The sequence below is a fragment of the Danio aesculapii genome, chromosome 15 (assembly GCF_903798145.1).
Source record: "Danio aesculapii chromosome 15, fDanAes4.1, whole genome shotgun sequence".
NCBI classification, from domain to species: Eukaryota; Metazoa; Chordata; class Actinopteri; order Cypriniformes; family Danionidae; genus Danio; species Danio aesculapii.
In genome coordinates, this window is record NC_079449.1 from 4,736,245 (window position 1) to 4,756,934 (window position 20,690).

Consider the following 20,690-nt stretch of genomic DNA (forward strand, 5'->3'; position numbering starts at 1 on the left):
TTTACTGTTGTAAGGATGGCTATACCTCTCCATAATATTAAACCCTGAAAACTGTTATGGAGCTCCACACGAGACAAGACCATGAGAATGGTCAAGCACTAAAACAATAAACTTTCTAATCTGAGAAGAAGATCAGCTAGGAAACCAGTTGTTCGGGTTGTCTCGATCATGCATCCTGAGCCCCCCCCCCTCTTTGCCCTGGAGAATTCTCTAAAGATCAGACCACGAGAACTAACATGCTGTAAAACAATAAACTTTATAATCTTCAGAGAGGATCTCGAGAAAGCCATCTGGACAGTTGACCCATCACCTATCCTCAGGCCCTCTTACCCTCCCCAGTTATACGGCCTGGGTCATTAAAAGGTTACTCAGGAATGACCAGATTTCAAGCTTCTATGGTGAAATGATATAAGATGAATATTTGCAGTATTTGTGAATTTTAACTTGTCATGCTTAGTGTCATTTTAAATGTCTCTGTGTGATTGGTAAAGTGGTCTTAATTTCACTGTAATATTTTACAATCTCCCTTATATCAGTTAATTTGGGTTTTTGACTTTGATAAGATCTTTGCCAGATGCTCCACTCCAGGGCAAATGGTCTTTACATCAACTCATGACCAGGCAAGGGTCTTGGTGAAGCTTTTATTGTCTTGAATTTATGACGATTTGAGTATTTAGGCAAAGGGTGCAGAAGTGTCTGGGGGATTCTGTAGGCAGGATACCCCATTGCAGTTTGTGAGTCTCTGAGCTCTGCATCAGGACTTATATGCTGCAATGTATTTCTACACGGTCAGGTATTAATCTCTAACTTAAATGTATCTTTGAATAATTGATGTTGTACAATCTTGATTGGCTTATTTTGTTTAATTATGTGAATTGGAATGGAAAATCTTTGCCTGACAAATAAATGTAAATTTCTTGTTTAACTTTAACATCTCCTGAAATCATTTAAATCTAGTAGATTGTTTAGGCTGATGTTTCCGCAGCCTACGACCAGGATTTGTCATACATTCAGGCTCAATGGATGGAGCATGGGCACAGCATTAGAGACCTGATGATTTCTGACAATCACTGACTTAGTATGATATAATCTAAGGGCTAAATCAAACTTTTCTTTATTCTTTATCGGCCTATTATTACTTAAAGGAAATTAGCTTATCTGCTAAGAATCGGAACTGGCGAGGATGTGTCCGTGAGCAGATGTAACTGGCCAGCATACTGACTCTAAGCGACTTCGGGTAAACGATGAACCATTACTTGAGAATAAGGATTTATTAGGTTAATCAATCTAAATTAGACCGAATCACAACCTATAAGGTGATCAGCATGAATTAGATGAATCTAAATTGTAATTATTATGAATTGGAGTCAGATTAAAATTCGGAGTTGGAAACAAATTAAAATGAATCTTAATGAATAAAAATATTTCTTTTCACATGTGCTAAAAGGCTTGCATGCATTTAACCTTCACCCATGCTGTTAGTTCCGTCATAGGAAAATAGATGGGCCCTTACACTGTCGTCCTTACCGTTGTCTATGCTGATGTTTACTGTTATCCTTACCGTTGTCTATGCTGTTGTTTACTGTCATCCTTACCGTTGTCTATGCTGTCGTTTACTGTCATCCTTACTGTTGTCTATGCTGTCGTTTACTGTCATCCTTACCGTTGTCTATGCTGTCGTTTACTGTCATCCTTACCGTTGTCTATGCTGACGTTTACTGTCGTCCTTACCGTTGTCTATGCTGTCGTTTACTGTCATCCTTACTGTTGTCTATGCTGTCGTTTACTGTCATCCTTACCGTTGTCTATGCTGACGTTTACTGTCATCCTTACCGTTGTCTATGCTGTCGTTTACTGTCATCCTTACTGTTGTCTATGCTGTCGTTTACTGTCATCCTTACCGTTGTCTATGCTGTCGTTTACTGTCATCCTTACCGTTGTCTATGCTGTCGTTTACTGTCGTCCTTATTGTTGTCTATGCTGTCGTTTACTGTCATCCTTACTGTTGTCTATGCTGTCGTTTACTGTCATCCTTACCGTTGTCTATGCTGTCGTTTACTGTCATCCTTACCGTTGTCTATGCTGTCGTTTACTGTCATCCTTACCGTTGTCTATGCTGTCGTTTACTGTCATCCTTACTGTTGTCTATGCTGTCGTTTACTGTCATCCTTACCGTTGTCTATGCTGTCGTTTACTGTCATCCTTACTGTTGTCTATGCTGTCGTTTACTGTCATCCTTACCGTTGTCTATGCTGTCGTTTACTGTCGTCCTTATTGTTGTCTATGCTGTCGTTTACTGTCATCCTTACTGTTGTCTATGCTATCGTTTACTGTCATCCTTACCGTTGTCTATGCTGTCGTTTACTGTCATCCTTACCGTTGTCTATGCTGTCGTCACTGTCATCCTTACTGTTGTCTATGCTGTCGTTTACTGTCATCCTTACCGTTGTCTATGCTGTCATTTACTGTCATCCTTACTGTTGTCTATGCTGTCGTTTACTGTCATCCTTACTGTTGTCTATGCTATCGTTTACTGTCATCCTTACCGTTGTCTATGCTGTCGTTTACTGTCATCCTTACTGTTGTCTATGCTATCGTTTACTGTCATCCTTACCGTTGTCTATGCTGTCGTTTACTGTCATCCTTACCGTTGTCTATGCTGTCGTTTACTGTCGTCCTTATTGTTGTCTATGCTGTCGTTTACTGTCATCCTTACCGTTGTCTATGCTGTCGTTTACTGTCATCCTTACCGTTGTCTATGCTGTCGTTTACTGTCGTCCTTATTGTTGTCTATGCTGTCGTTTACTGTCATCCTTACTGTTGTCTATGCTGTCGTTTACTGTCATCCTTACTGGTGTCTATGCTGTCGTTTACTGTCATCCTTACCGTTGTCTATGCTGTCATTTACTGTCATCCTTACCGTTGTCTATGCTGTCGTTTACTGTCATCCTTACTGTTGTCTATGCTGTCGTTTACTGTCATCCTTACCGTTGTCTATGCTGTCGTTTACTGTCATCCTTACCGTTGTCTATGCTGTCGTTTACTGTCATCCTTACCGTTGTCTATGCTGTCGTTTACTGTCATCCTTACCGTTGTCTATGCTGTCGTTTACTGTCATCCTTACCGTTGTCTATGCTGTCGTTTACTGTCATCCTTACCGTTGTCTATGCTGTCATTTACTGTCATCCTTACCGTTGTCTATGCTGTCGTTTACTGTCGTCCTTATTGTTGTCTATGCTGTCGTTTACTGTCATCCTTACCGTTGTCTATGCTGTCGTTTACTGTCATCCTTACCGTTGTCTATGCTGTCGTTTACTGTCATCCTTACCGTTGTCTATGCTGTCGTTTACTGTCATCCTTACCGTTGTCTATGCTGTCGTTTACTGTCATCCTTACTGTTGTCTATGCTGTCGTTTACTGTCATCCTTACCGTTGTCTATGCTGTCGTTTACTGTCATCCTTACCGTTGTCTATGCTGTCGTTTACTGTCATCCTTACTGTTGTCTATGCTGACGTTTACTGTCATCCTTACCGCTGTCTATGCTGTCGTTTACTGTCATCCTTACTGTTGTCTATGCTGTCGTTTACTGTCATCCTTACCGTTGTCTATGCTGTCGTTTACTGTCATCCTTACCGTTGTCTATGCTGTCGTTTACTGTCATCCTTACTGTTGTCTATGCTGTCGTTTACTGTCATCCTTACCGTTGTCTATGCTGTCGTTTACTGTCATCCTTACCGTTGTCTATACTGTCGTTTACTGTCGTCCTTATTGTTGTCTATGCTGTCGTTTACTGTCATCCTTACCGTTGTCTATGCTGTCGTTTACTGTCGTCCTTATTGTTGTCTATGCTGTCGTTTACTGTCATCCTTACCGTTGTCTATGCTGTCATTTACTGTCGTCCTTATTGTTGTCTATGCTGTCGTTTACTGTCATCCTTACTGTTGTCTATGCTGTCGTTTACTGTCATCCTTACCGTTGTCTATGCTGACGTTTACTGTCATCCTTACCGTTGTCTATGCTGTCGTTTACTGTCATCCTTACTGTTGTCTATGCTGTCGTTTACTGTCATCCTTACCGTTGTCTATGCTGTCGTTTACTGTCATCCTTACCGTTGTCTATGCTGTCGTTTACTGTCGTCCTTATTGTTGTCTATGCTGTCGTTTACTGTCATCCTTACTGTTGTCTATGCTGTCGTTTACTGTCATCCTTACCGTTGTCTATGCTGTCGTTTACTGTCATCCTTACCGTTGTCTATGCTGTCGTTTACTGTCATCCTTACCGTTGTCTATGCTGTCGTTTACTGTCATCCTTACTGTTGTCTATGCTGTCGTTTACTGTCATCCTTACCGTTGTCTATGCTGTCGTTTACTGTCATCCTTACTGTTGTCTATGCTGTCGTTTACTGTCATCCTTACCGTTGTCTATGCTGTCGTTTACTGTCGTCCTTATTGTTGTCTATGCTGTCGTTTACTGTCATCCTTACTGTTGTCTATGCTATCGTTTACTGTCATCCTTACCGTTGTCTATGCTGTCGTTTACTGTCATCCTTACCGTTGTCTATGCTGTCGTCACTGTCATCCTTACTGTTGTCTATGCTGTCGTTTACTGTCATCCTTACCGTTGTCTATGCTGTCATTTACTGTCATCCTTACTGTTGTCTATGCTGTCGTTTACTGTCATCCTTACTGTTGTCTATGCTATCGTTTACTGTCATCCTTACCGTTGTCTATGCTGTCGTTTACTGTCATCCTTACTGTTGTCTATGCTATCGTTTACTGTCATCCTTACCGTTGTCTATGCTGTCGTTTACTGTCATCCTTACCGTTGTCTATGCTGTCGTTTACTGTCATCCTTACCGTTGTCTATGCTGTCGTTTACTGTCGTCCTTATTGTTGTCTATGCTGTCGTTTACTGTCATCCTTACCGTTGTCTATGCTGTCGTTTACTGTCATCCTTACCGTTGTCTATGCTGTCGTTTACTGTCGTCCTTATTGTTGTCTATGCTGTCGTTTACTGTCATCCTTACTGTTGTCTATGCTGTCGTTTACTGTCGTCCTTATTGTTGTCTATGCTGTCGTTTACTGTCATCCTTACTGGTGTCTATGCTGTCGTTTACTGTCATCCTTACCGCTGTCTATGCTGTCATTTACTGTCATCCTTACCATTGTCTATGCTGTCGTTTACTGTCATCCTTACCGTTGTCTATGCTGTCATTTACTGTCATCCTTACCGTTGTCTATGCTGTCGTTTACTGTCATCCTTACCGTTGTCTATGCTGTCGTTTACTGTCATCCTTACCGTTGTCTATGCTGTCGTTTACTGTCATCCTTACCGTTGTCTATGCTGTCGTTTACTGTCATCCTTACCGTTGTCTATGCTGTCATTTACTGTCATCCTTACCGTTGTCTATGCTGTCGTTTACTGTCGTCCTTATTGTTGTCTATGCTGTCGTTTACTGTCATCCTTACCGTTGTCTATGCTGTCGTTTACTGTCATCCTTACCGTTGTCTATGCTGTCGTTTACTGTCATCCTTACCGTTGTCTATGCTGTCGTTTACTGTCATCCTTACCGTTGTCTATGCTGTCGTTTACTGTCATCCTTACCGTTGTCTATGCTGTCGTTTACTGTCATCCTTACCGTTGTCTATGCTGTCGTTTACTGTCATCCTTACTGTTGTCTATGCTGTCGTTTACTGTCATCCTTACCGTTGTCTATGCTGTCGTTTACTGTCATCCTTACCGTTGTCTATGCTGTCGTTTACTGTCATCCTTACTGTTGTCTATGCTGACGTTTACTGTCATCCTTACTGTTGTCTATGCTGTCGTCCTTACTGTCGTCCTTACTGTTGTCTATGCTGTCGTTTACTGTCATCCTTACCGTTGTCTATGCTGTCGTTTACTGTCATCCTTACTGTTGTCTATGCTGTCGTTTACTGTCATCCTTACCGTTGTCTATGCTGTCGTTTACTGTCATCCTTACCGTTGTCTATACTGTCGTTTACTGTCGTCCTTATTGTTGTCTATGCTGTCGTTTACTGTCATCCTTACCGTTGTCTATGCTGTCGTTTACTGTCGTCCTTATTGTTGTCTATGCTGTCGTTTACTGTCATCCTTACCGTTGTCTATGCTGTCATTTACTGTCGTCCTTATTGTTGTCTATGCTGTCGTTTACTGTCATCCTTACTGTTGTCTATGCTGTCGTTTACTGTCATCCTTACCGTTGTCTATGCTGTCGTTTACTGTCATCCTTACTGGTGTCTATGCTGTCGTTTATACTATCATCTTCACTGTCGTCTATATTTTTTGAGGCATTATAGTTTTCAAGGGAGCATTTTGAGTAGAGACACCATTTTGACATAACCTGGTGTCCAATAAATCTTTTTCAAGGACAATTTTCCTGTATTTACAATAAATCGTTTTTTTCCTGGTGAATGTCTTTTCGTTTGCTTTGGCTAATAAAATCAGTATATAATCAAATATATTAGTATTGTTGTTAAACATGGGTGGGGAAATATTTTTTTTAAATAATTACAATTTCATAGGAGTGATATAGACTTCAACTTTACATTAATAGGCTACTTATAAAAATAATATATATGTACAGTATATTAATCCAGAGGCAGTTTACAAATGTAATTTTTAAAAAAAGTCTTTATCACCGTACATGCCTTGTTCACATTTGACAATGTACATAACGATAGCAATCGTGCAGTAAGATAATGGATCTTAACTACTTCAGATAACAGAACAAGTGAACAAAAGGACAAATAAGAAAAATATGGATTACAGCACAGCTTGTAGGCTACAAAAGGAGAAAAGTCTGTCAAAGATTTTGCTAACGCATCTTAAAACTTCCCCAGGGCATAAAAACACATTACACTGAGGCACTTTTAAAAGAAAATACTTCTCTGTCTAGATCAGCGGTGCCCAAACTTTTACTTATAAAGGGCCAAAAACCAAACTTAATTGAGGGTGGTGGTCTGAAGTTAAATATATCATTAAAGCTGCCATGGTAATTTACTAAGGTATTTTTTCATTCATTCATTTTCTTTTCAGCTTAGTCCCTTTATTATTCAGGGGTTGCCACAGCGGAATGAACTGCCAACTGCCAGCATTTGTTTTAGGCAGTGAATGCCCTTTCAGCCGCAACCCATCATTGGGAAACCACCACACACACTCATTCACACACATACACCACAAACAATTTTAGCTTACCCAATTCCCCAATAGCGCATGTGTTTGGACTGTGGGGGGAAACCGGAGCACCCGGAGGAAACCCATGCCAACACGGGGAGAACATGCAAACTCCACACAGAAATGCCAACTGACCCAGCTGAGGTTCGAACCAGAGACCTTCTTGCTGTGAGGCGAACATGCTACCCACATCGCCACTGTGCAGCCCCCTGTGTTAAAACATTTCATCTTTATTTCTATAGCACTTTTACAATGTAAATTGTAGCTTAAAAGCAGATTAACAAAGAAGATTTTAGTAAATTTAAACTGTGAGTCCAACATTTGCTGGATAAGTTGGCGGTTCATTCCGCTGTGGTGACCCCAGATAAATAAAGTGACTAAAATGAAGGAAAATGAAGAATGAAAAAAAATGTAAGACATTTTAAGAAAACACGGGCACCCTGTAAATCCACATCAAATCGCCACATACTTGGGTAATAAACATCAGAAACATCTTAAAGGAACTCAATCAACATCACTAAATATTTTAATGAGCAGCCCTCATTCATTTCATTTAGATGCATAATTAATTTCCTTTCAGAAGTTGGAAAAATCTGCAAATATAAAAAAAAATTTAATTAAAATGTAATAATCCAAAATCAAATGCAAAAAAAAAAAAAAAAAAGAACCATAATTTGAAGCTTTAATATAAAATTGTATTAATCCATAAGCATGCTATCAAGGCAAGGCATGTAAAATCAGAACACCATAAAATAAAAATGAGTAAATAAATGACAAAAATGGTCGTTAATCAGACAACAACAAAGTTTACACTGAAGTTCTCAAGCGTTTCAACCTTTTCCTCATCTCAGTTAATGTTGTTGAATGTATTTGACACGAAAACTAATTTATGTGACCGAGATTACATTTCATCATATGTTTGAGAAGACTTTCTAACCTTCTGAGACTCTTCTGACATGGAGGACAGCAGTACGGCCTCTCTCCAGTGTGAATTCGCTCGAGGTTTTTCAGATGTGACGACTGACTGAGGGCGACGCAGTGGCGCAGTAGGTAGTGCTGTCACCTCACAGCAAGAAGGTCACTGGTTTGAGCCTCGGCTGGGTCAGTTGGCGTATTTGTGTGGAGTTTGCATGTTCTCCCTGCGTTTGCGTGGGTTTCCTCCGGGTGCTCCGGTTTCCCCCACAGTCCAGAGACATGCGGTGTAGGTGAATTGGGAAGGCTAAATTGTCCGTAGTGTATGTGTGTGAATCAGTGTGTGTGGATGTTTCCCAGAGATGGGTTGTGGCTGGAAGGGCATCTGCTGCGTAAAACAAATGCTGGATAAGTTGGCAGTTCATTCCGCTGTGGTAACCCCAGATTAATAAAGGAACTAAGCCGAAAAGAAAATGAATGAATGAATGAAGATTGACTGAAACTCTTCTCACAATATGAGCACTTGTGAGGTTTTTCTCCAGTGTGAATCATTTGGTGTCGTTTCAGACTGTCAGCTCTAGTAAAGCTCCTCCCACACTGCAAACACTCATGATCTCTCTCGTCTTTATGTGTTTTCTGGTGCTGTTTATAACTGTCCAGCTGTGAGAAACTCTTTCCACATTCAGTACAGGTGTACGGTTTCTCTCCAGTGTGAGTCTTTCTGTGCATGTTCAGGTTCACTTTTCTTCTGAAACTCTTTCCACACTGAGGACAGCTGTGCAGATGTGTTGTTTTGGTTCTTTGTTTCTCTTCATTCAGTTCTTCTCTTTGCTCATTCACCTCCATCTGGTCTGGAATAAAAATCAGAGTCAGTTCAGATGAACCCTGATTTAACATCTTAAATAACAACCAAAGAGATCCCAAGTCTGTCTTAGTATCTGACAGTATCTTATAGCCATTTCCACTGAGTGGTACAGTATGGTACGGGTCACCTTCATCAGGCTTGTGTTTCCACTGCCTAAAGGGTACCCCTTTGATGGGCGTGGTGTACGACAAAGTTTCGGTCGACGTCATTCTCGCTCAAGGAAACGTCAAAGTAAAGCTGTACGGGTCGTTCACATATAATACGAGAAGCTCTTCTCACAAAACAGATGCTTTACACACATAAATACTTGTGTATAAATGTTCATTACTAACTTTTCTATGAACATGATTTAATTATTCAATTCAATTTTATTGATAAAGCACTTTAAAACAACACAGTCGACCAAAGTGCTGACAACAGAGAGTAAAACAAACTTTAAAATACAAATAAATAAACATAAAATGTCAACATCTCACACGGTGCTAAAAGCCAAACTGAACAAGTGGGTTTTAAGAAGAGATTTAAAAACAGTAATGAAGAGGCTTGTCTAATATACAATGGCAACTCATTCCATTCCAACTCATTTGGTGCAGCCACAGCAAAAGCACGATCCCCTCTGAGCTTTCGACTGGTCCTGGGCACACCCAGGAGGAGCTGGTCGGCTGACCTGAGCGAACGAGAAGGTGTGTAAGGACAGAGAAGCTCAGAGAGGTAAAGGGGTGCAGTACCATTTAGACACTTAAAAACAAATAAAAGTAACTTAAAATGGATCCTGAAATGCACGGGCAGCCAGTGGAGAGAAGATTAAATCGGGGTGATGTGCTCGTATTTGCGTGTGCCAGTTAAAAGACGTGCAGCTGCATTCTGAACAAGTTGCAGTCGAGAAATAGAAGACTGACTCACCCCAAAATAAAGGGCATTGCAGTAGTCCAAGCGGGAGGTTATAAAAGCATGGATTACTGTTTCGAAGTGCTTGTGTGATATATAACTGCAGATCAATAGCCTACTGAATAGCCTACTGTAATGTCTGACATTATATAAAATAAATAAATAAATAAATGCAACACATATGAATACATACAGACATAAGGCCCGTTTCCACTGAGTGGTACAGTACGGTTCGGTTTGGTTTGGTACGCTTTTATGGCCGTTTCCACTGTCAAAAAGCGTACCGAACCGAACTGTACCGTACCACTTTTTCGGCACCCTTTCGAAAGGGTACCAAACACGAGAAAGGGTACCAAAAGGCGGAGCCACACGCGCAGCTGAACGCTATTGGTTTACAGAGATACGTCATTCGCTTACGCAACAAGCCAGAATGAAAACAAAAAACCCGCCATGTTTGAAATACACACAGCGAGAGATTTTAGCGGAATTAAAAATACATATAATAACGAGCCATGGTCGATCTGGGCTCAAACAAACCTTGTCGTCATCTTGATGAACAGCCACAAAGCCAAGAAGAAGAGCAGATTTACCCTGTGCCCCGTAGTTTTTTACGAGCCAGTCTGAGGCGCGAGCGGTTTCGCTTTCTTGCTAGCGCTCGCCGCGCATCTAACATTATATCTGAAATAACAAACTTCTTGAGCTGATGATAATAACCTGCGCTTGATCATTGACGTGCTTTTGAAACCCGATCCTGTCAGACACTGACAAACGTGAGAGTGAAGCGTGAAGAAACAAAGGAGAAGCCGGAAAAAAAGGAGCACATTAAATACGGGCGAAATGTCTGCTATATGTAGTTCTTCTGTAGTTGGTAACATATCGGAGACTGTAAGGGGCTGTATGTGTTTATATATGTTCATTTATTTAGTTATTTAATATAATTACAGACGTTACAGTAGGCTGTTTCACACTGTCATTGATCTCCAGTTATAATCAACTCATGTTCATTGAAAAGTTAGTAATAAACATTTCTACACAAGTATTTATGTGTATGAAGCGTCTGTTTTATGAGAAGAGCTGCTCATATGATATGTAAGTGACCCGTACAGCTTTATTGTAGACATTTCCTCGAGCTAGAATGACGTCGACTGAAACTTTCTGTCATACACCACGCCCACCAAAAGGGTACCCTTGTTAGTGGAAACGCAAGCCTGATAAAGGTGACCCGTACCAAACCGAACCGTACCGTACCAGTCAGTGGAAATGAGCCATTACCAATCACAGAAAAACTACACAGCATACATTTAGTCCTTATTTAGGTTCAAAAACAAAATGCGAAATAACTCACAGTCAGAGCAAACCTCTCATCTGTATGTTTAATAGATAATAGTCCATAAGGCGATGATAATAGTTAACATGGCAGTTTGTTCATATTTTAGGTTGCCGAAAGAATCATTTGCTTCTTTGTTAATTAAGGCTTCTCCTTTTTTTCGCGCTTCACTCTCGTGTTTGTCTGTTTCTGAAAGGATCGGATGTCAGAAGCTCTTCAATAATCATGCGCACGTTATTATCATCAGCTTACGAAGTTTGTTATTTCAAATATAGATGCGTACACGAGCGATCGCGAGCTCTCTGGAGAAAGTGAAAACTCTCGCACTTTTAGACGGCCTTGTTAAACTAAAAACACGGCACAGCAGATTTTGTTCTTCTTGGGTTTGTGGCTCCTCATCAAGACAACGACAAGGTTTTTCTGAGCTCGGGTCAACCATGGCTCCTTATTATATGCATATAATATTACGGTGTAATGTCTCAGCTGTGTATTTAAAAATGGCGGTTCCTTTAAAGTACACCTAGTAGGACCTTGATTAGCTTGTTCAGGTGTGTTTGATTAGGGTTGGAGCTAAAATCTGCAGGACACCGGCCCTCCAGGAACAAGTTTGGTGACCACTGGATTAGACTATCTGACCTCCTTAAACTCTTCTGACATGAAGGACAGCAGTACGGCTTCTCTCCAGTGTGAATACTCTGGTGTTTCTTCATGCTTGAAGACTGAGTGAAACTCTTCTCACAATATGAGCACTTGTACGGTTTTACCCCCGTGTGAGTAATTTGGTGGCTTTTCAGATGGTCAGCTCTATTAAAGCTCTTCCCACACGTCAAACACACATGATCTCCCGTTTCCTCACGTGTTTCTAGGTGCTGTTTACAATCTTTGATCAAGTTAGTAATCTTTAATTTATTATTAATCTTTAATCAATTGTAGTTGGTTTTACTACAAGCCGATTTTGACTATGACAATATTAAGATCCCGAATTAGTGTACTACACTTAATCCTACAATTAGACGGCCTATTATGTGCGTACGTGAATAAAGTCATACGTCTTTTTGGTTATTATTTTTATTTACATAATTAGAGTTCCAAAACTGCACAGATGTTGTTAATTATTGTTTATTTTATTGAATATATAATTTGTGCAACCCTCTTGCTATTGTACAATAAGAATAAAATCGGACTATTAGTATTTTCCTGCATTGCACCTCTATAAAACAATAGTATTTAAATAACAGGAATGATTGTCATAACTTATTGTCACAATCACCAGCGATCATACTCCCAAGATCGCTGATCTCACATTCACATGGACTACAACTTATGGACTACATATTCAGTCATGCCACACACACACACCTGCTCCAAGTCTCCACTGATTAGACTTCCACACCTGATGCTGCTTCTGGACTGATTACACACACTACTTTAGCAGCACACACACTCCTGGCTGAGTCTTGTTTACCTGTAAAGTGACAATTCAACGCGGTTTCCTTAGTCTTGTGTCTCTGTGTTTTGACCCTTGCCAAGTTTGTCTGTTTGTCCATGTTCACTGCCTGCCTTCCGACCTCTCGCCTGTTATAGTGACTACGATTCTGGATTTGCCTTTATTCATCTGTTTGCACCTGTGTTGACCCTTGCTTGCCTGACTACCGAATAAACCAGCACTTGGATCCTAACGTTGTCTCTGTCATCAAAGTGTTACACTTATAATGGTAGAGCATCAGCACATTATAAACTGACCAAACACTGAAGCTGCAAATTCAGCTTTAAATCATAGAAATAAACGAAATGTTCAACTATATTCAATAAGGAATCAGTTTTACAGTTTATTTTAATCAAATAAATGAAGCTATGGTGAGCAGGATACTGATCCCAAATGTTCGACCGCTAGTGTAGGTTAACTTGCTGTTAAAAACAAAGGTAAAGCACATATTAATGCAGATCTGTGTTAAATAAGGAGGAAATGGCAAAGGTTATTTTCTTTAATTAAACTATAATTCAACTACCATGTACCGAGACACAAAATCTCATCAGATTAACGATTAGAAACAGAACACAAAACCTTCTGGTTATTATTACACCAGCGAATACTGTAAATCAGATGAACGTGTTAATTACCTATAAACACCTCACTGTGTCATTGGGAAACAGAAGAAGGTTTATATTTATTATTATAATCATGAACTAATCAGACTCTTCTGTGTGGCAGATCAGAGCAGTTCAGTCTTTTAGATCCAAACTAGAAACCAGTAAATAAGTGTGAACATCAATAAGAGAATGTAGAAAGACAAACTAGCTTCTGTTATTGTTTAACTACACAGACTAGTGAACAATCTGAACACAACATGAAGATTAGGAAACTAATTACATCAATATGCCTCATTCAGTCAACTGTATATAATACACTCTATATTCCTGTGAAGTGTCTTAATCAGGAACAAGTGTTTCAGATCATTTCATCTGACACAGATCAACTTTTCCTCTTCTCAAACAATGTTTCTGAATGAGTTTGACAATTAAACTAGGCGACGCTCACTGAGACGACTTACATTTCCTCATGTGTCTGAGAAGACTTTTTGACCATCTAAAACTCTTCTGACATGGAGGACAGCAATACGGCTTCTCTCCAGTGTGAATTCGCTCGTGTTTTTTCAGATATGAAGACTGAATGAAACTCTTCTCACAATATGAGCACTTGTACGGTTTTTCTCCAGTGTGAATCCTCTGGTGGATTTTCAGATAACCAGCTCTATTAAAGCTCTTCCCACACTCCAAACACACATGATCTCTCTCGTCAGTGTGTGTTTTCTGGTGCTGTTTACAAGAAGCCAGTTGTGAAAATCTCTTTTCACAGTACAGACATGCATAAGGCTTCTCATTTGTGTGAATTCTCATGTGTAGTTTCAGACTTGATGATGATCTAAAATCATGACCACACTGAGTACAGGTAAACGGCTTTTCTCCAGTGTGAATTCGTTCATGTACTCTCAAGTGTCCTGAATGGTTGAAACTCTTCTCACAATATGAGCACTTGTAAGGTTTTTCTCCAGTGTGAATCCTCTGGTGAATTTTCAGATTACCAGCTGTAGTAAAGCTCTTCCCACACTGCAAACACTCATGATCTCTCTTGTCTTCATGTGTTTTCTGGTGCTGTTTATAACTGTCCAGCTGTGAGAAACTCTTTCCACATTCAGTACAGGTGTACGGTTTCTCTCCAGCGTGAGTCTTTCTGTGTATTTTCAGCTTGGCTTTTCTTCTGAAACTCTTTCCACACTGAGGACAGCTGTGCAGATGTGTTGTTTTAGTTCTTTGAGTCTCGAAGTTTCGTCTCTCGTCCTCTTCATTCAGTTCTTCTCTTTGCTCATTCTCCTCCATCTGCTCTGAAATATAAATCAAGTCAGCATCAGTTCAAGTGAAGTCTGATTTAACAGCAGAAAACTACAGAGATCAGCTTTTAAAGTTGATGTGCCAAAGTTAAAGAGATTGTTCAGCCAAAAAATGAACATTTACTGACCATTTACTCACTATCAAGTGCTTTATACATTATATGCTTTATGCATGTTAAACATAGCATTTCAGTGCCGGCCCGTCCAACAGGTAATATAGGTGGTCGCCCAGGGCCCTGCGTTTTATGGAGGGCCTCACGAATGCTGCTCTTGTATATTTACTGTGAATGTAAGCATGAGGACGAGCGCGTATGTCAAAATCATAAGCAATGTGCAACGCACAAACGCCTTTAAACACAATACAATTCACAATGACGATGAGAGAAAATAATCTCCACATTTCATTAAAGGAACAGTTCTGTATAATTCATGCATGACGAATAGCTGAAAACGGTAATAAATGCACAACAACAGTATAAATAAAAGCAGAAAACATTAGAAAAACACCCAGCAGCAACACACTCTATTTTGCATAACACCACCCATGATCGGCTGTTGGGTGGACTAGAATGACCCAACGTATTCCTACACAGATTCCACGTATCTCTCCAAATTGCTCATGTTCGATAAAAACCTGAAAACCTGGGCGATATGGCATCAAAACGAGCTGAAAAACGAAAAGAAAAGCAGAGGAGGAAAAAGCGAGCTCAAGGTAAAGGTGCGTTCTGCTGTGCATGATAGATTATTTAGTAGTGCAGTAGTAGGACTTGTTTTGATAAATGTGGTTTTTTTATAAACTAATTTCGAGAGGATCACGTGCTTATGATCAACACGGCTGGCTCCTCATTAGCTCCATAATCTGACCCATTAGATGATTACATAACATTATAAATAACCAGAGTTTTTCACTCCAGTTTTCTTCGTCTTGAAGCTTCCCCCTCTTCCACCCCTACTTCATCCCCCTTTTTCCGTTAGGGCGGCACGGTGGCCCAGTGGCTAGCACTGTTGCCTCACAGCAAGAACACCGCTGGTCCAACCTCCTATCGGACTGGTTGGTGTTTTGTGCGGAGTTTACATGTTCTCCCCGTGTTCGCGTAGGTTTCCCCCGGGTCCCCCGGTTTCCTCCCACCGTCCAAAAACATACACCATAGCCAATCGACTAAACCAAATTATCACTGAAAACAACACTAGTTTACACTTCTCACGCGGCGACAAGCAGGGGAGTCCTCGAGACCTACCTGAGCTCGAACTCCGCTCTCGCCCTTCTAACAGGAGGGAGCCCCGGGCTCGAGGATATTACGAGCTCAGGGCTCTCTCCCGGGACAGCATGCCAAATACGCTTTATTGATTATCAGCAAAGTGTGAACTCTTGAAATGCAACGGTGTCCATAATTACAAAAATACTTTTACTGATATGTGAGAAAAAATAGGCCACGTTCAGCATGTTTCATTAAATAATCAATTATTTATCATCCCACTAATTTACCCTGCGGGAAAAAACTGGTTTCCCCCTCATTTTGTCAAAATTGATTTTTACCCACTGTCCAACATCTAATGCAAAGTTTTGTTTGTGTAACTCTCTGTGTAAAAACAAGCTAAAATGTCTCCTGCATTTCTAGTTAGTTATGCGTATATTTGTGTGTTATTCATTTACAAAAATATGTTACATGCTAAATATGTTACAGGTAATAAGAATGTTTACACTAAAATATTAAAATTGTATGTTTTGTGTGCTTTCTTCTCACTGTTTTTACACCAATGGGCCCAATTTATTTATTTTTTTTGTCTCACCTAGGGCCCCTCAACCCTACGGGCCGGCACTGGTTGCTGTATTTAGTAATATAGTTGTGTTACCTTATAGTGATTATATAACCAAACTGCTGAATCACATATATGAACCAGAAACAGCAAAAATAATCAGATTTACAGTTTGTCATGGCCATGGATTACATGTGGTAAAGTTATAAGTAATGTTTAGTTTGATGCAGAGGTAAATGCACTCGTCAGCAGCCATGTTCAGTTCTCTGATTTGTGACTCCATTATATTTTCATTCCCTGATATTTTTACTCATGTTGACGGCAAACATTGACTTATTTTAATCACCAGTTTCAGTAACAAATATTACAGTGGATGAGCTGAGGGTGAGTACATTTACAGCAGACTTTCATGGTTGGGTGAACTATCCCTTTAATTTTATGAAAGTCTCTTTATCATTATACTTTATATTGACTTTACTAACCTGTTTAAAACACAGACATTTAAGTAAAGAAGAAACCGGGCACAGTTTAAATTCCTTATTAATAATATTTAAAGTAGGCTACTAGACACGTTTTTTGTGAAACTTGATAAATTAACAGGATAATTCATGTTTTCAGTATATTAATACTAAAGCGATGCCTATAGATCTAATGTTTTTATCAACACTAAAAATACCTCTTTTTCCATGACGGTTCATGTTAGAAATGTGTCGACATCCATCGAAATCCTTCACAGCTTCGTCAATTAAACTTGAACACGTCCTGAAGCGAAGAGTCCAGCAACACTAGCTGTCAGCACTTGTTTTCGCGCGTCTCTTTTGCGGCTGCGCATGCGCTGTTTCTTCTTTCAGATTTGCTTAAAGAGCGCCAAAACTCTAGTAATGGTGCCACCCACTGGATAATGAAATACACAGTAATTACGAGTCATTTCAAATTAAGGCAGTAACCCAATTAATTGAAGTTACTGTCCTACACAACACGATCAGTTATTTCACTGTCTACTCTAATTATAGTGCTAATTATGTCTAATTTAAATCTAAATCTTCATTACATCAGCAAATCTCCTCAAAAACCAACAATGAAGAATCAATAATGGACACCATACTTGTGTGCTCCTCAGTATCTTCACAGTTCATTCTGGATCATCAGATCATTCATTTAATGAAGCTTCTTCTATACAATAATATTTCACACAGATCCCAGTCTTCTTCATGTTGGGAATATATTCAGATTAATACTGTTTTAGATCAGGTTAATACATGTTATTTGTTCAGATTATTGCTATTAAATGCTATAATATTGTCTTTTACATAATCTACTTAATTACAAAAGTGTGGCATCAATTTATCCCCAAATTACAGTGTTTACACATATTAGAGAAACACAAAACCTTTTGCGATGTATAAAACTGACACTCTTGTTTTATTGAAACCCCCAAAACTTTTTATTCACAATTTCTTGTTGTCCTGCTAAAGTTTTAATAGGATATTTTTAACAGCTGAATATAACAAACAAATACAGGATTTAACAGCATCTCTTGTTGAACTGCACAAACTAGTGAACAATCAGAACACAATAAAATGGACATTAGTGAATAAAAGACATGAGCATGGCTTATAAAACACATTAAAGAGAAGTTATTCATTATTATTAGCACTGTAAGAATTATCTGTGTGTGAAATGTTCGTTTCTTAATTAGGAAATCAAGTCTTTCTAGTCCTCAAAGCATTTCACCAAAAAGAGACCAACAACACAATTTACTTGAACGAAACTCGCATGAAAACTTAACGGTGCTCAGAGTTATTGATTCATATTCTACAGCTTCTTGTTCAACTGCACAAAACCTTCAGGTTATTATTACACCAGCAAATGCTGTAAATAACAAGCGATTCTGCCTAATTATATCAGATGAACATGTTAATTAGCCATAAACACCTCACTGTGTCATTGGGAAACAGAAGAAGGTTTCTATTTATTATTATAATCATGAACTAATCAGACTCTTCTGTGTGGCAGATCAGAGCAGTTCAGTCTTTTAGATCCAAACTAGAAACCAGTAAATAAGTGTGAACATCAATAAGAGAATGTAGAAAGACAAACTAGCTTCTGTTATTGTTTAACTACACAGACTAGTGAACAATCTGAACACAACATGAAGATTAGGAAACTAATTACATCAATATGCCTCATTCAATCAACTGTATATAATACACTCTATATTCCTGTGAAGTGTCTTAATCAGGAACAAGTGTTTCAGATCATTTCATCTGACACAGATCAACTTTTCCTCTTCTCAAACAATGTTTCTGAATGAGTTTGACAATTAAACTAGACGACGCTCACTGAGACGACTTACATTTCCTCATGTGTCTGAGAAGACTTTTTGACCATCTAAAACTCTTCTGACATGGAGGACAGCAATACGGCTTCTCTCCAGTGTGAATTCGCTCGTGTTTTTTCAGATATGAAGACTGAATGAAACTCTTCTCACAATATGAGCACTTGTACGGTTTTTCTCCAGAGTGAATCCTCTGGTGGATTTTCAGATAATCAGCTGTATTAAAGCTCTTCCCACAGTCAAAACACACATGATCTCTCTCGTCAGTGTGTGTTTTCTGATGCTGTTTACAAGAAGCCAGATGTGAAAATCTCTTTTCACAGTACAGACATGCATAAGGCTTCTCATTTGTGTGAATTCTCATGTGTAGTTTCAGACTTGATGATGATCTAAAATCATGACCACACTGAGTACAGTGATACGGCTTTTCTCCAGTGTGAATTCGTTCATGTCTTCTCAAGTGTCCTGATTGGTTGAAACTCTTCTCACAATATGAGCACTTGTAAGGTTTTTCTCCAGTGTGAATCCTCTGGTGGATTTTCAGATAACCAGCTGTAGTAAAGCTCTTCCCACACTGCAAACACACATGATCTCTCTCGTCTTTATGTGTTTTCTGGTGCTGTTTATAATTGTCCAGTCGTGAGAAACTCTTTCCACATTCAGTACAGGTGTACGGTTTCTCTCCAGCGTGAGTCTTTCTGTGTATTTTCAGCTTGGCTTTTCTTCTGAAACTCTTTCCACACTGAGGACAGCTGTGCAGATGTGTTGTTTTAGTTCGCTGAGTCTCGAAGTTTCGTCTCTCGTCCTCTTCATTCAGTTCTTCTCTTTGCTCATTCTCCTCCATCTGCTCTGAAATATAAATCAAGTCAGCATCAGTTCAAGTAAAGTCTGATTTAACAGCAGAAAACTACAGAGATCAGCTTTTAAAGTTGATGTGCCAAAGTTAAAGAGATTGTTCAGCCAAAAATGAACATTTACTGACCATTTACTCACTATCAAGTGCTTTATACATTATATGCTTTATGCATGTTAAACATAGCATTTCAGTGCCGGCCTGTCCAACAGGCAATATAGGTGGTCGCCCAGGGCCCCGCGTTTTATGGAGGGCCCCGCGAACGCTGCTCTTGTATATTTACTGTGAATGTAAGCATGAGGACGAGCGCGTATGTCAAAATCATAAGCAATGTGCAACGCACAAACGCCTTTAAACACAATACAATTCACAACGACGATGAGAGAAAATAATCTCCACATTTCATTAAAGGAACAGTTCTGTATAATTCATGCATGACGAATAGCTGAAAACGGTAATAAATGCACAACAACAGTATAAATAAAAGCAGAAAACATTAGAAAAACACCCAGCAGCAACACACTCTATTTTGCATAACACCACCCACGATCGGCTGTTGGGTGGACTAGAATGACCCAACGTATTCCTACACAGATTCCACGTATCTCTCCAAATTGCTCACGTTCGATAAAAACCTGAAAAAATTGGGCTATATGGCATCAAAACAAGCTGAAAAAGGAAAGAAAAGCAGAGGAAGAAAAAGCGAGCTCAAGGTAAAGGTGCGTTCTGCTGTGCATGATAGATTATTTAGTAGTGCAGTAATAGGACTTGTTTTGATAAATGCAACGGTGTCCATAATTACAAAAATACTTTTACTGATATGTGAGAAAAAATAGGCCACATTCAGCATGTCTCATTAAATAATCAATTATTTATCATCCCACTAATTTACCCTGCGGGAAAAAACAGGTTTCCCCCTCATTTTGTCAAAATTGATTTTACCCACTGTCCAACATCTAATGCAAAGTTTTGTTTGTGTAAATCTCTGTGTAAAAACAAGCTAAAATGTCTCCTGCATTTCTAGTTAGTTATGCATATATTTGTGTGTTATTCATTTACAAAAATATGTTACATGCTAAATATGTTACAGGTGATAAGAATGTTTACACTAAAATATTAAAATTGTATGTTTTGTGTGCTTTCTTCTCACTGTTTTTACACCAAT

General features: G+C 39.4%; 1 protein-coding gene and 1 pseudogene across 1 annotated transcript; both read right to left on the reverse strand.

Moving 5' to 3' along the window:
- Window positions 1-7,771: 7,771 nt before the first annotated feature.
- LOC130242027 (gastrula zinc finger protein XlCGF9.1-like) lies at window positions 7,772-13,573 on the reverse strand. Its single transcript, XM_056474047.1, has 5 exons — window positions 13,559-13,573; window positions 11,860-12,086; window positions 8,590-8,882; window positions 8,101-8,205; window positions 7,772-7,788 (listed from the first exon to the last, which is right to left on the reverse strand). Exons 1-5 carry the CDS (start codon window positions 13,571-13,573, stop codon window positions 7,772-7,774), a joined length of 657 nt encoding a protein of 218 aa, XP_056330022.1.
- The window catches only part of LOC130242028 (zinc finger protein 721-like), a 31,451-nt pseudogene continuing 24,204 nt past the window's right edge, over window positions 13,444-20,690 (reverse strand).

What these genes read in the sequence shown, in the direction of transcription:
- LOC130242027 (XM_056474047.1), bottom strand. An exon ending in ATTCACACTGGAGAGAAGCC is followed by an intron (nt 8,883 to 11,859) that starts GTACTGCTGTCC and finishes ACATCTGCACAG; the next exon opens with CTGTCCTCAGTGTGGAAAGA. An exon ending in TTTCAGTCAATCTTCATTCA is followed by an intron (nt 8,206 to 8,589) that starts TTCATTCATTTT and finishes AGTCGTCACATC; the next exon opens with TGAAAAACCTCGAGCGAATT.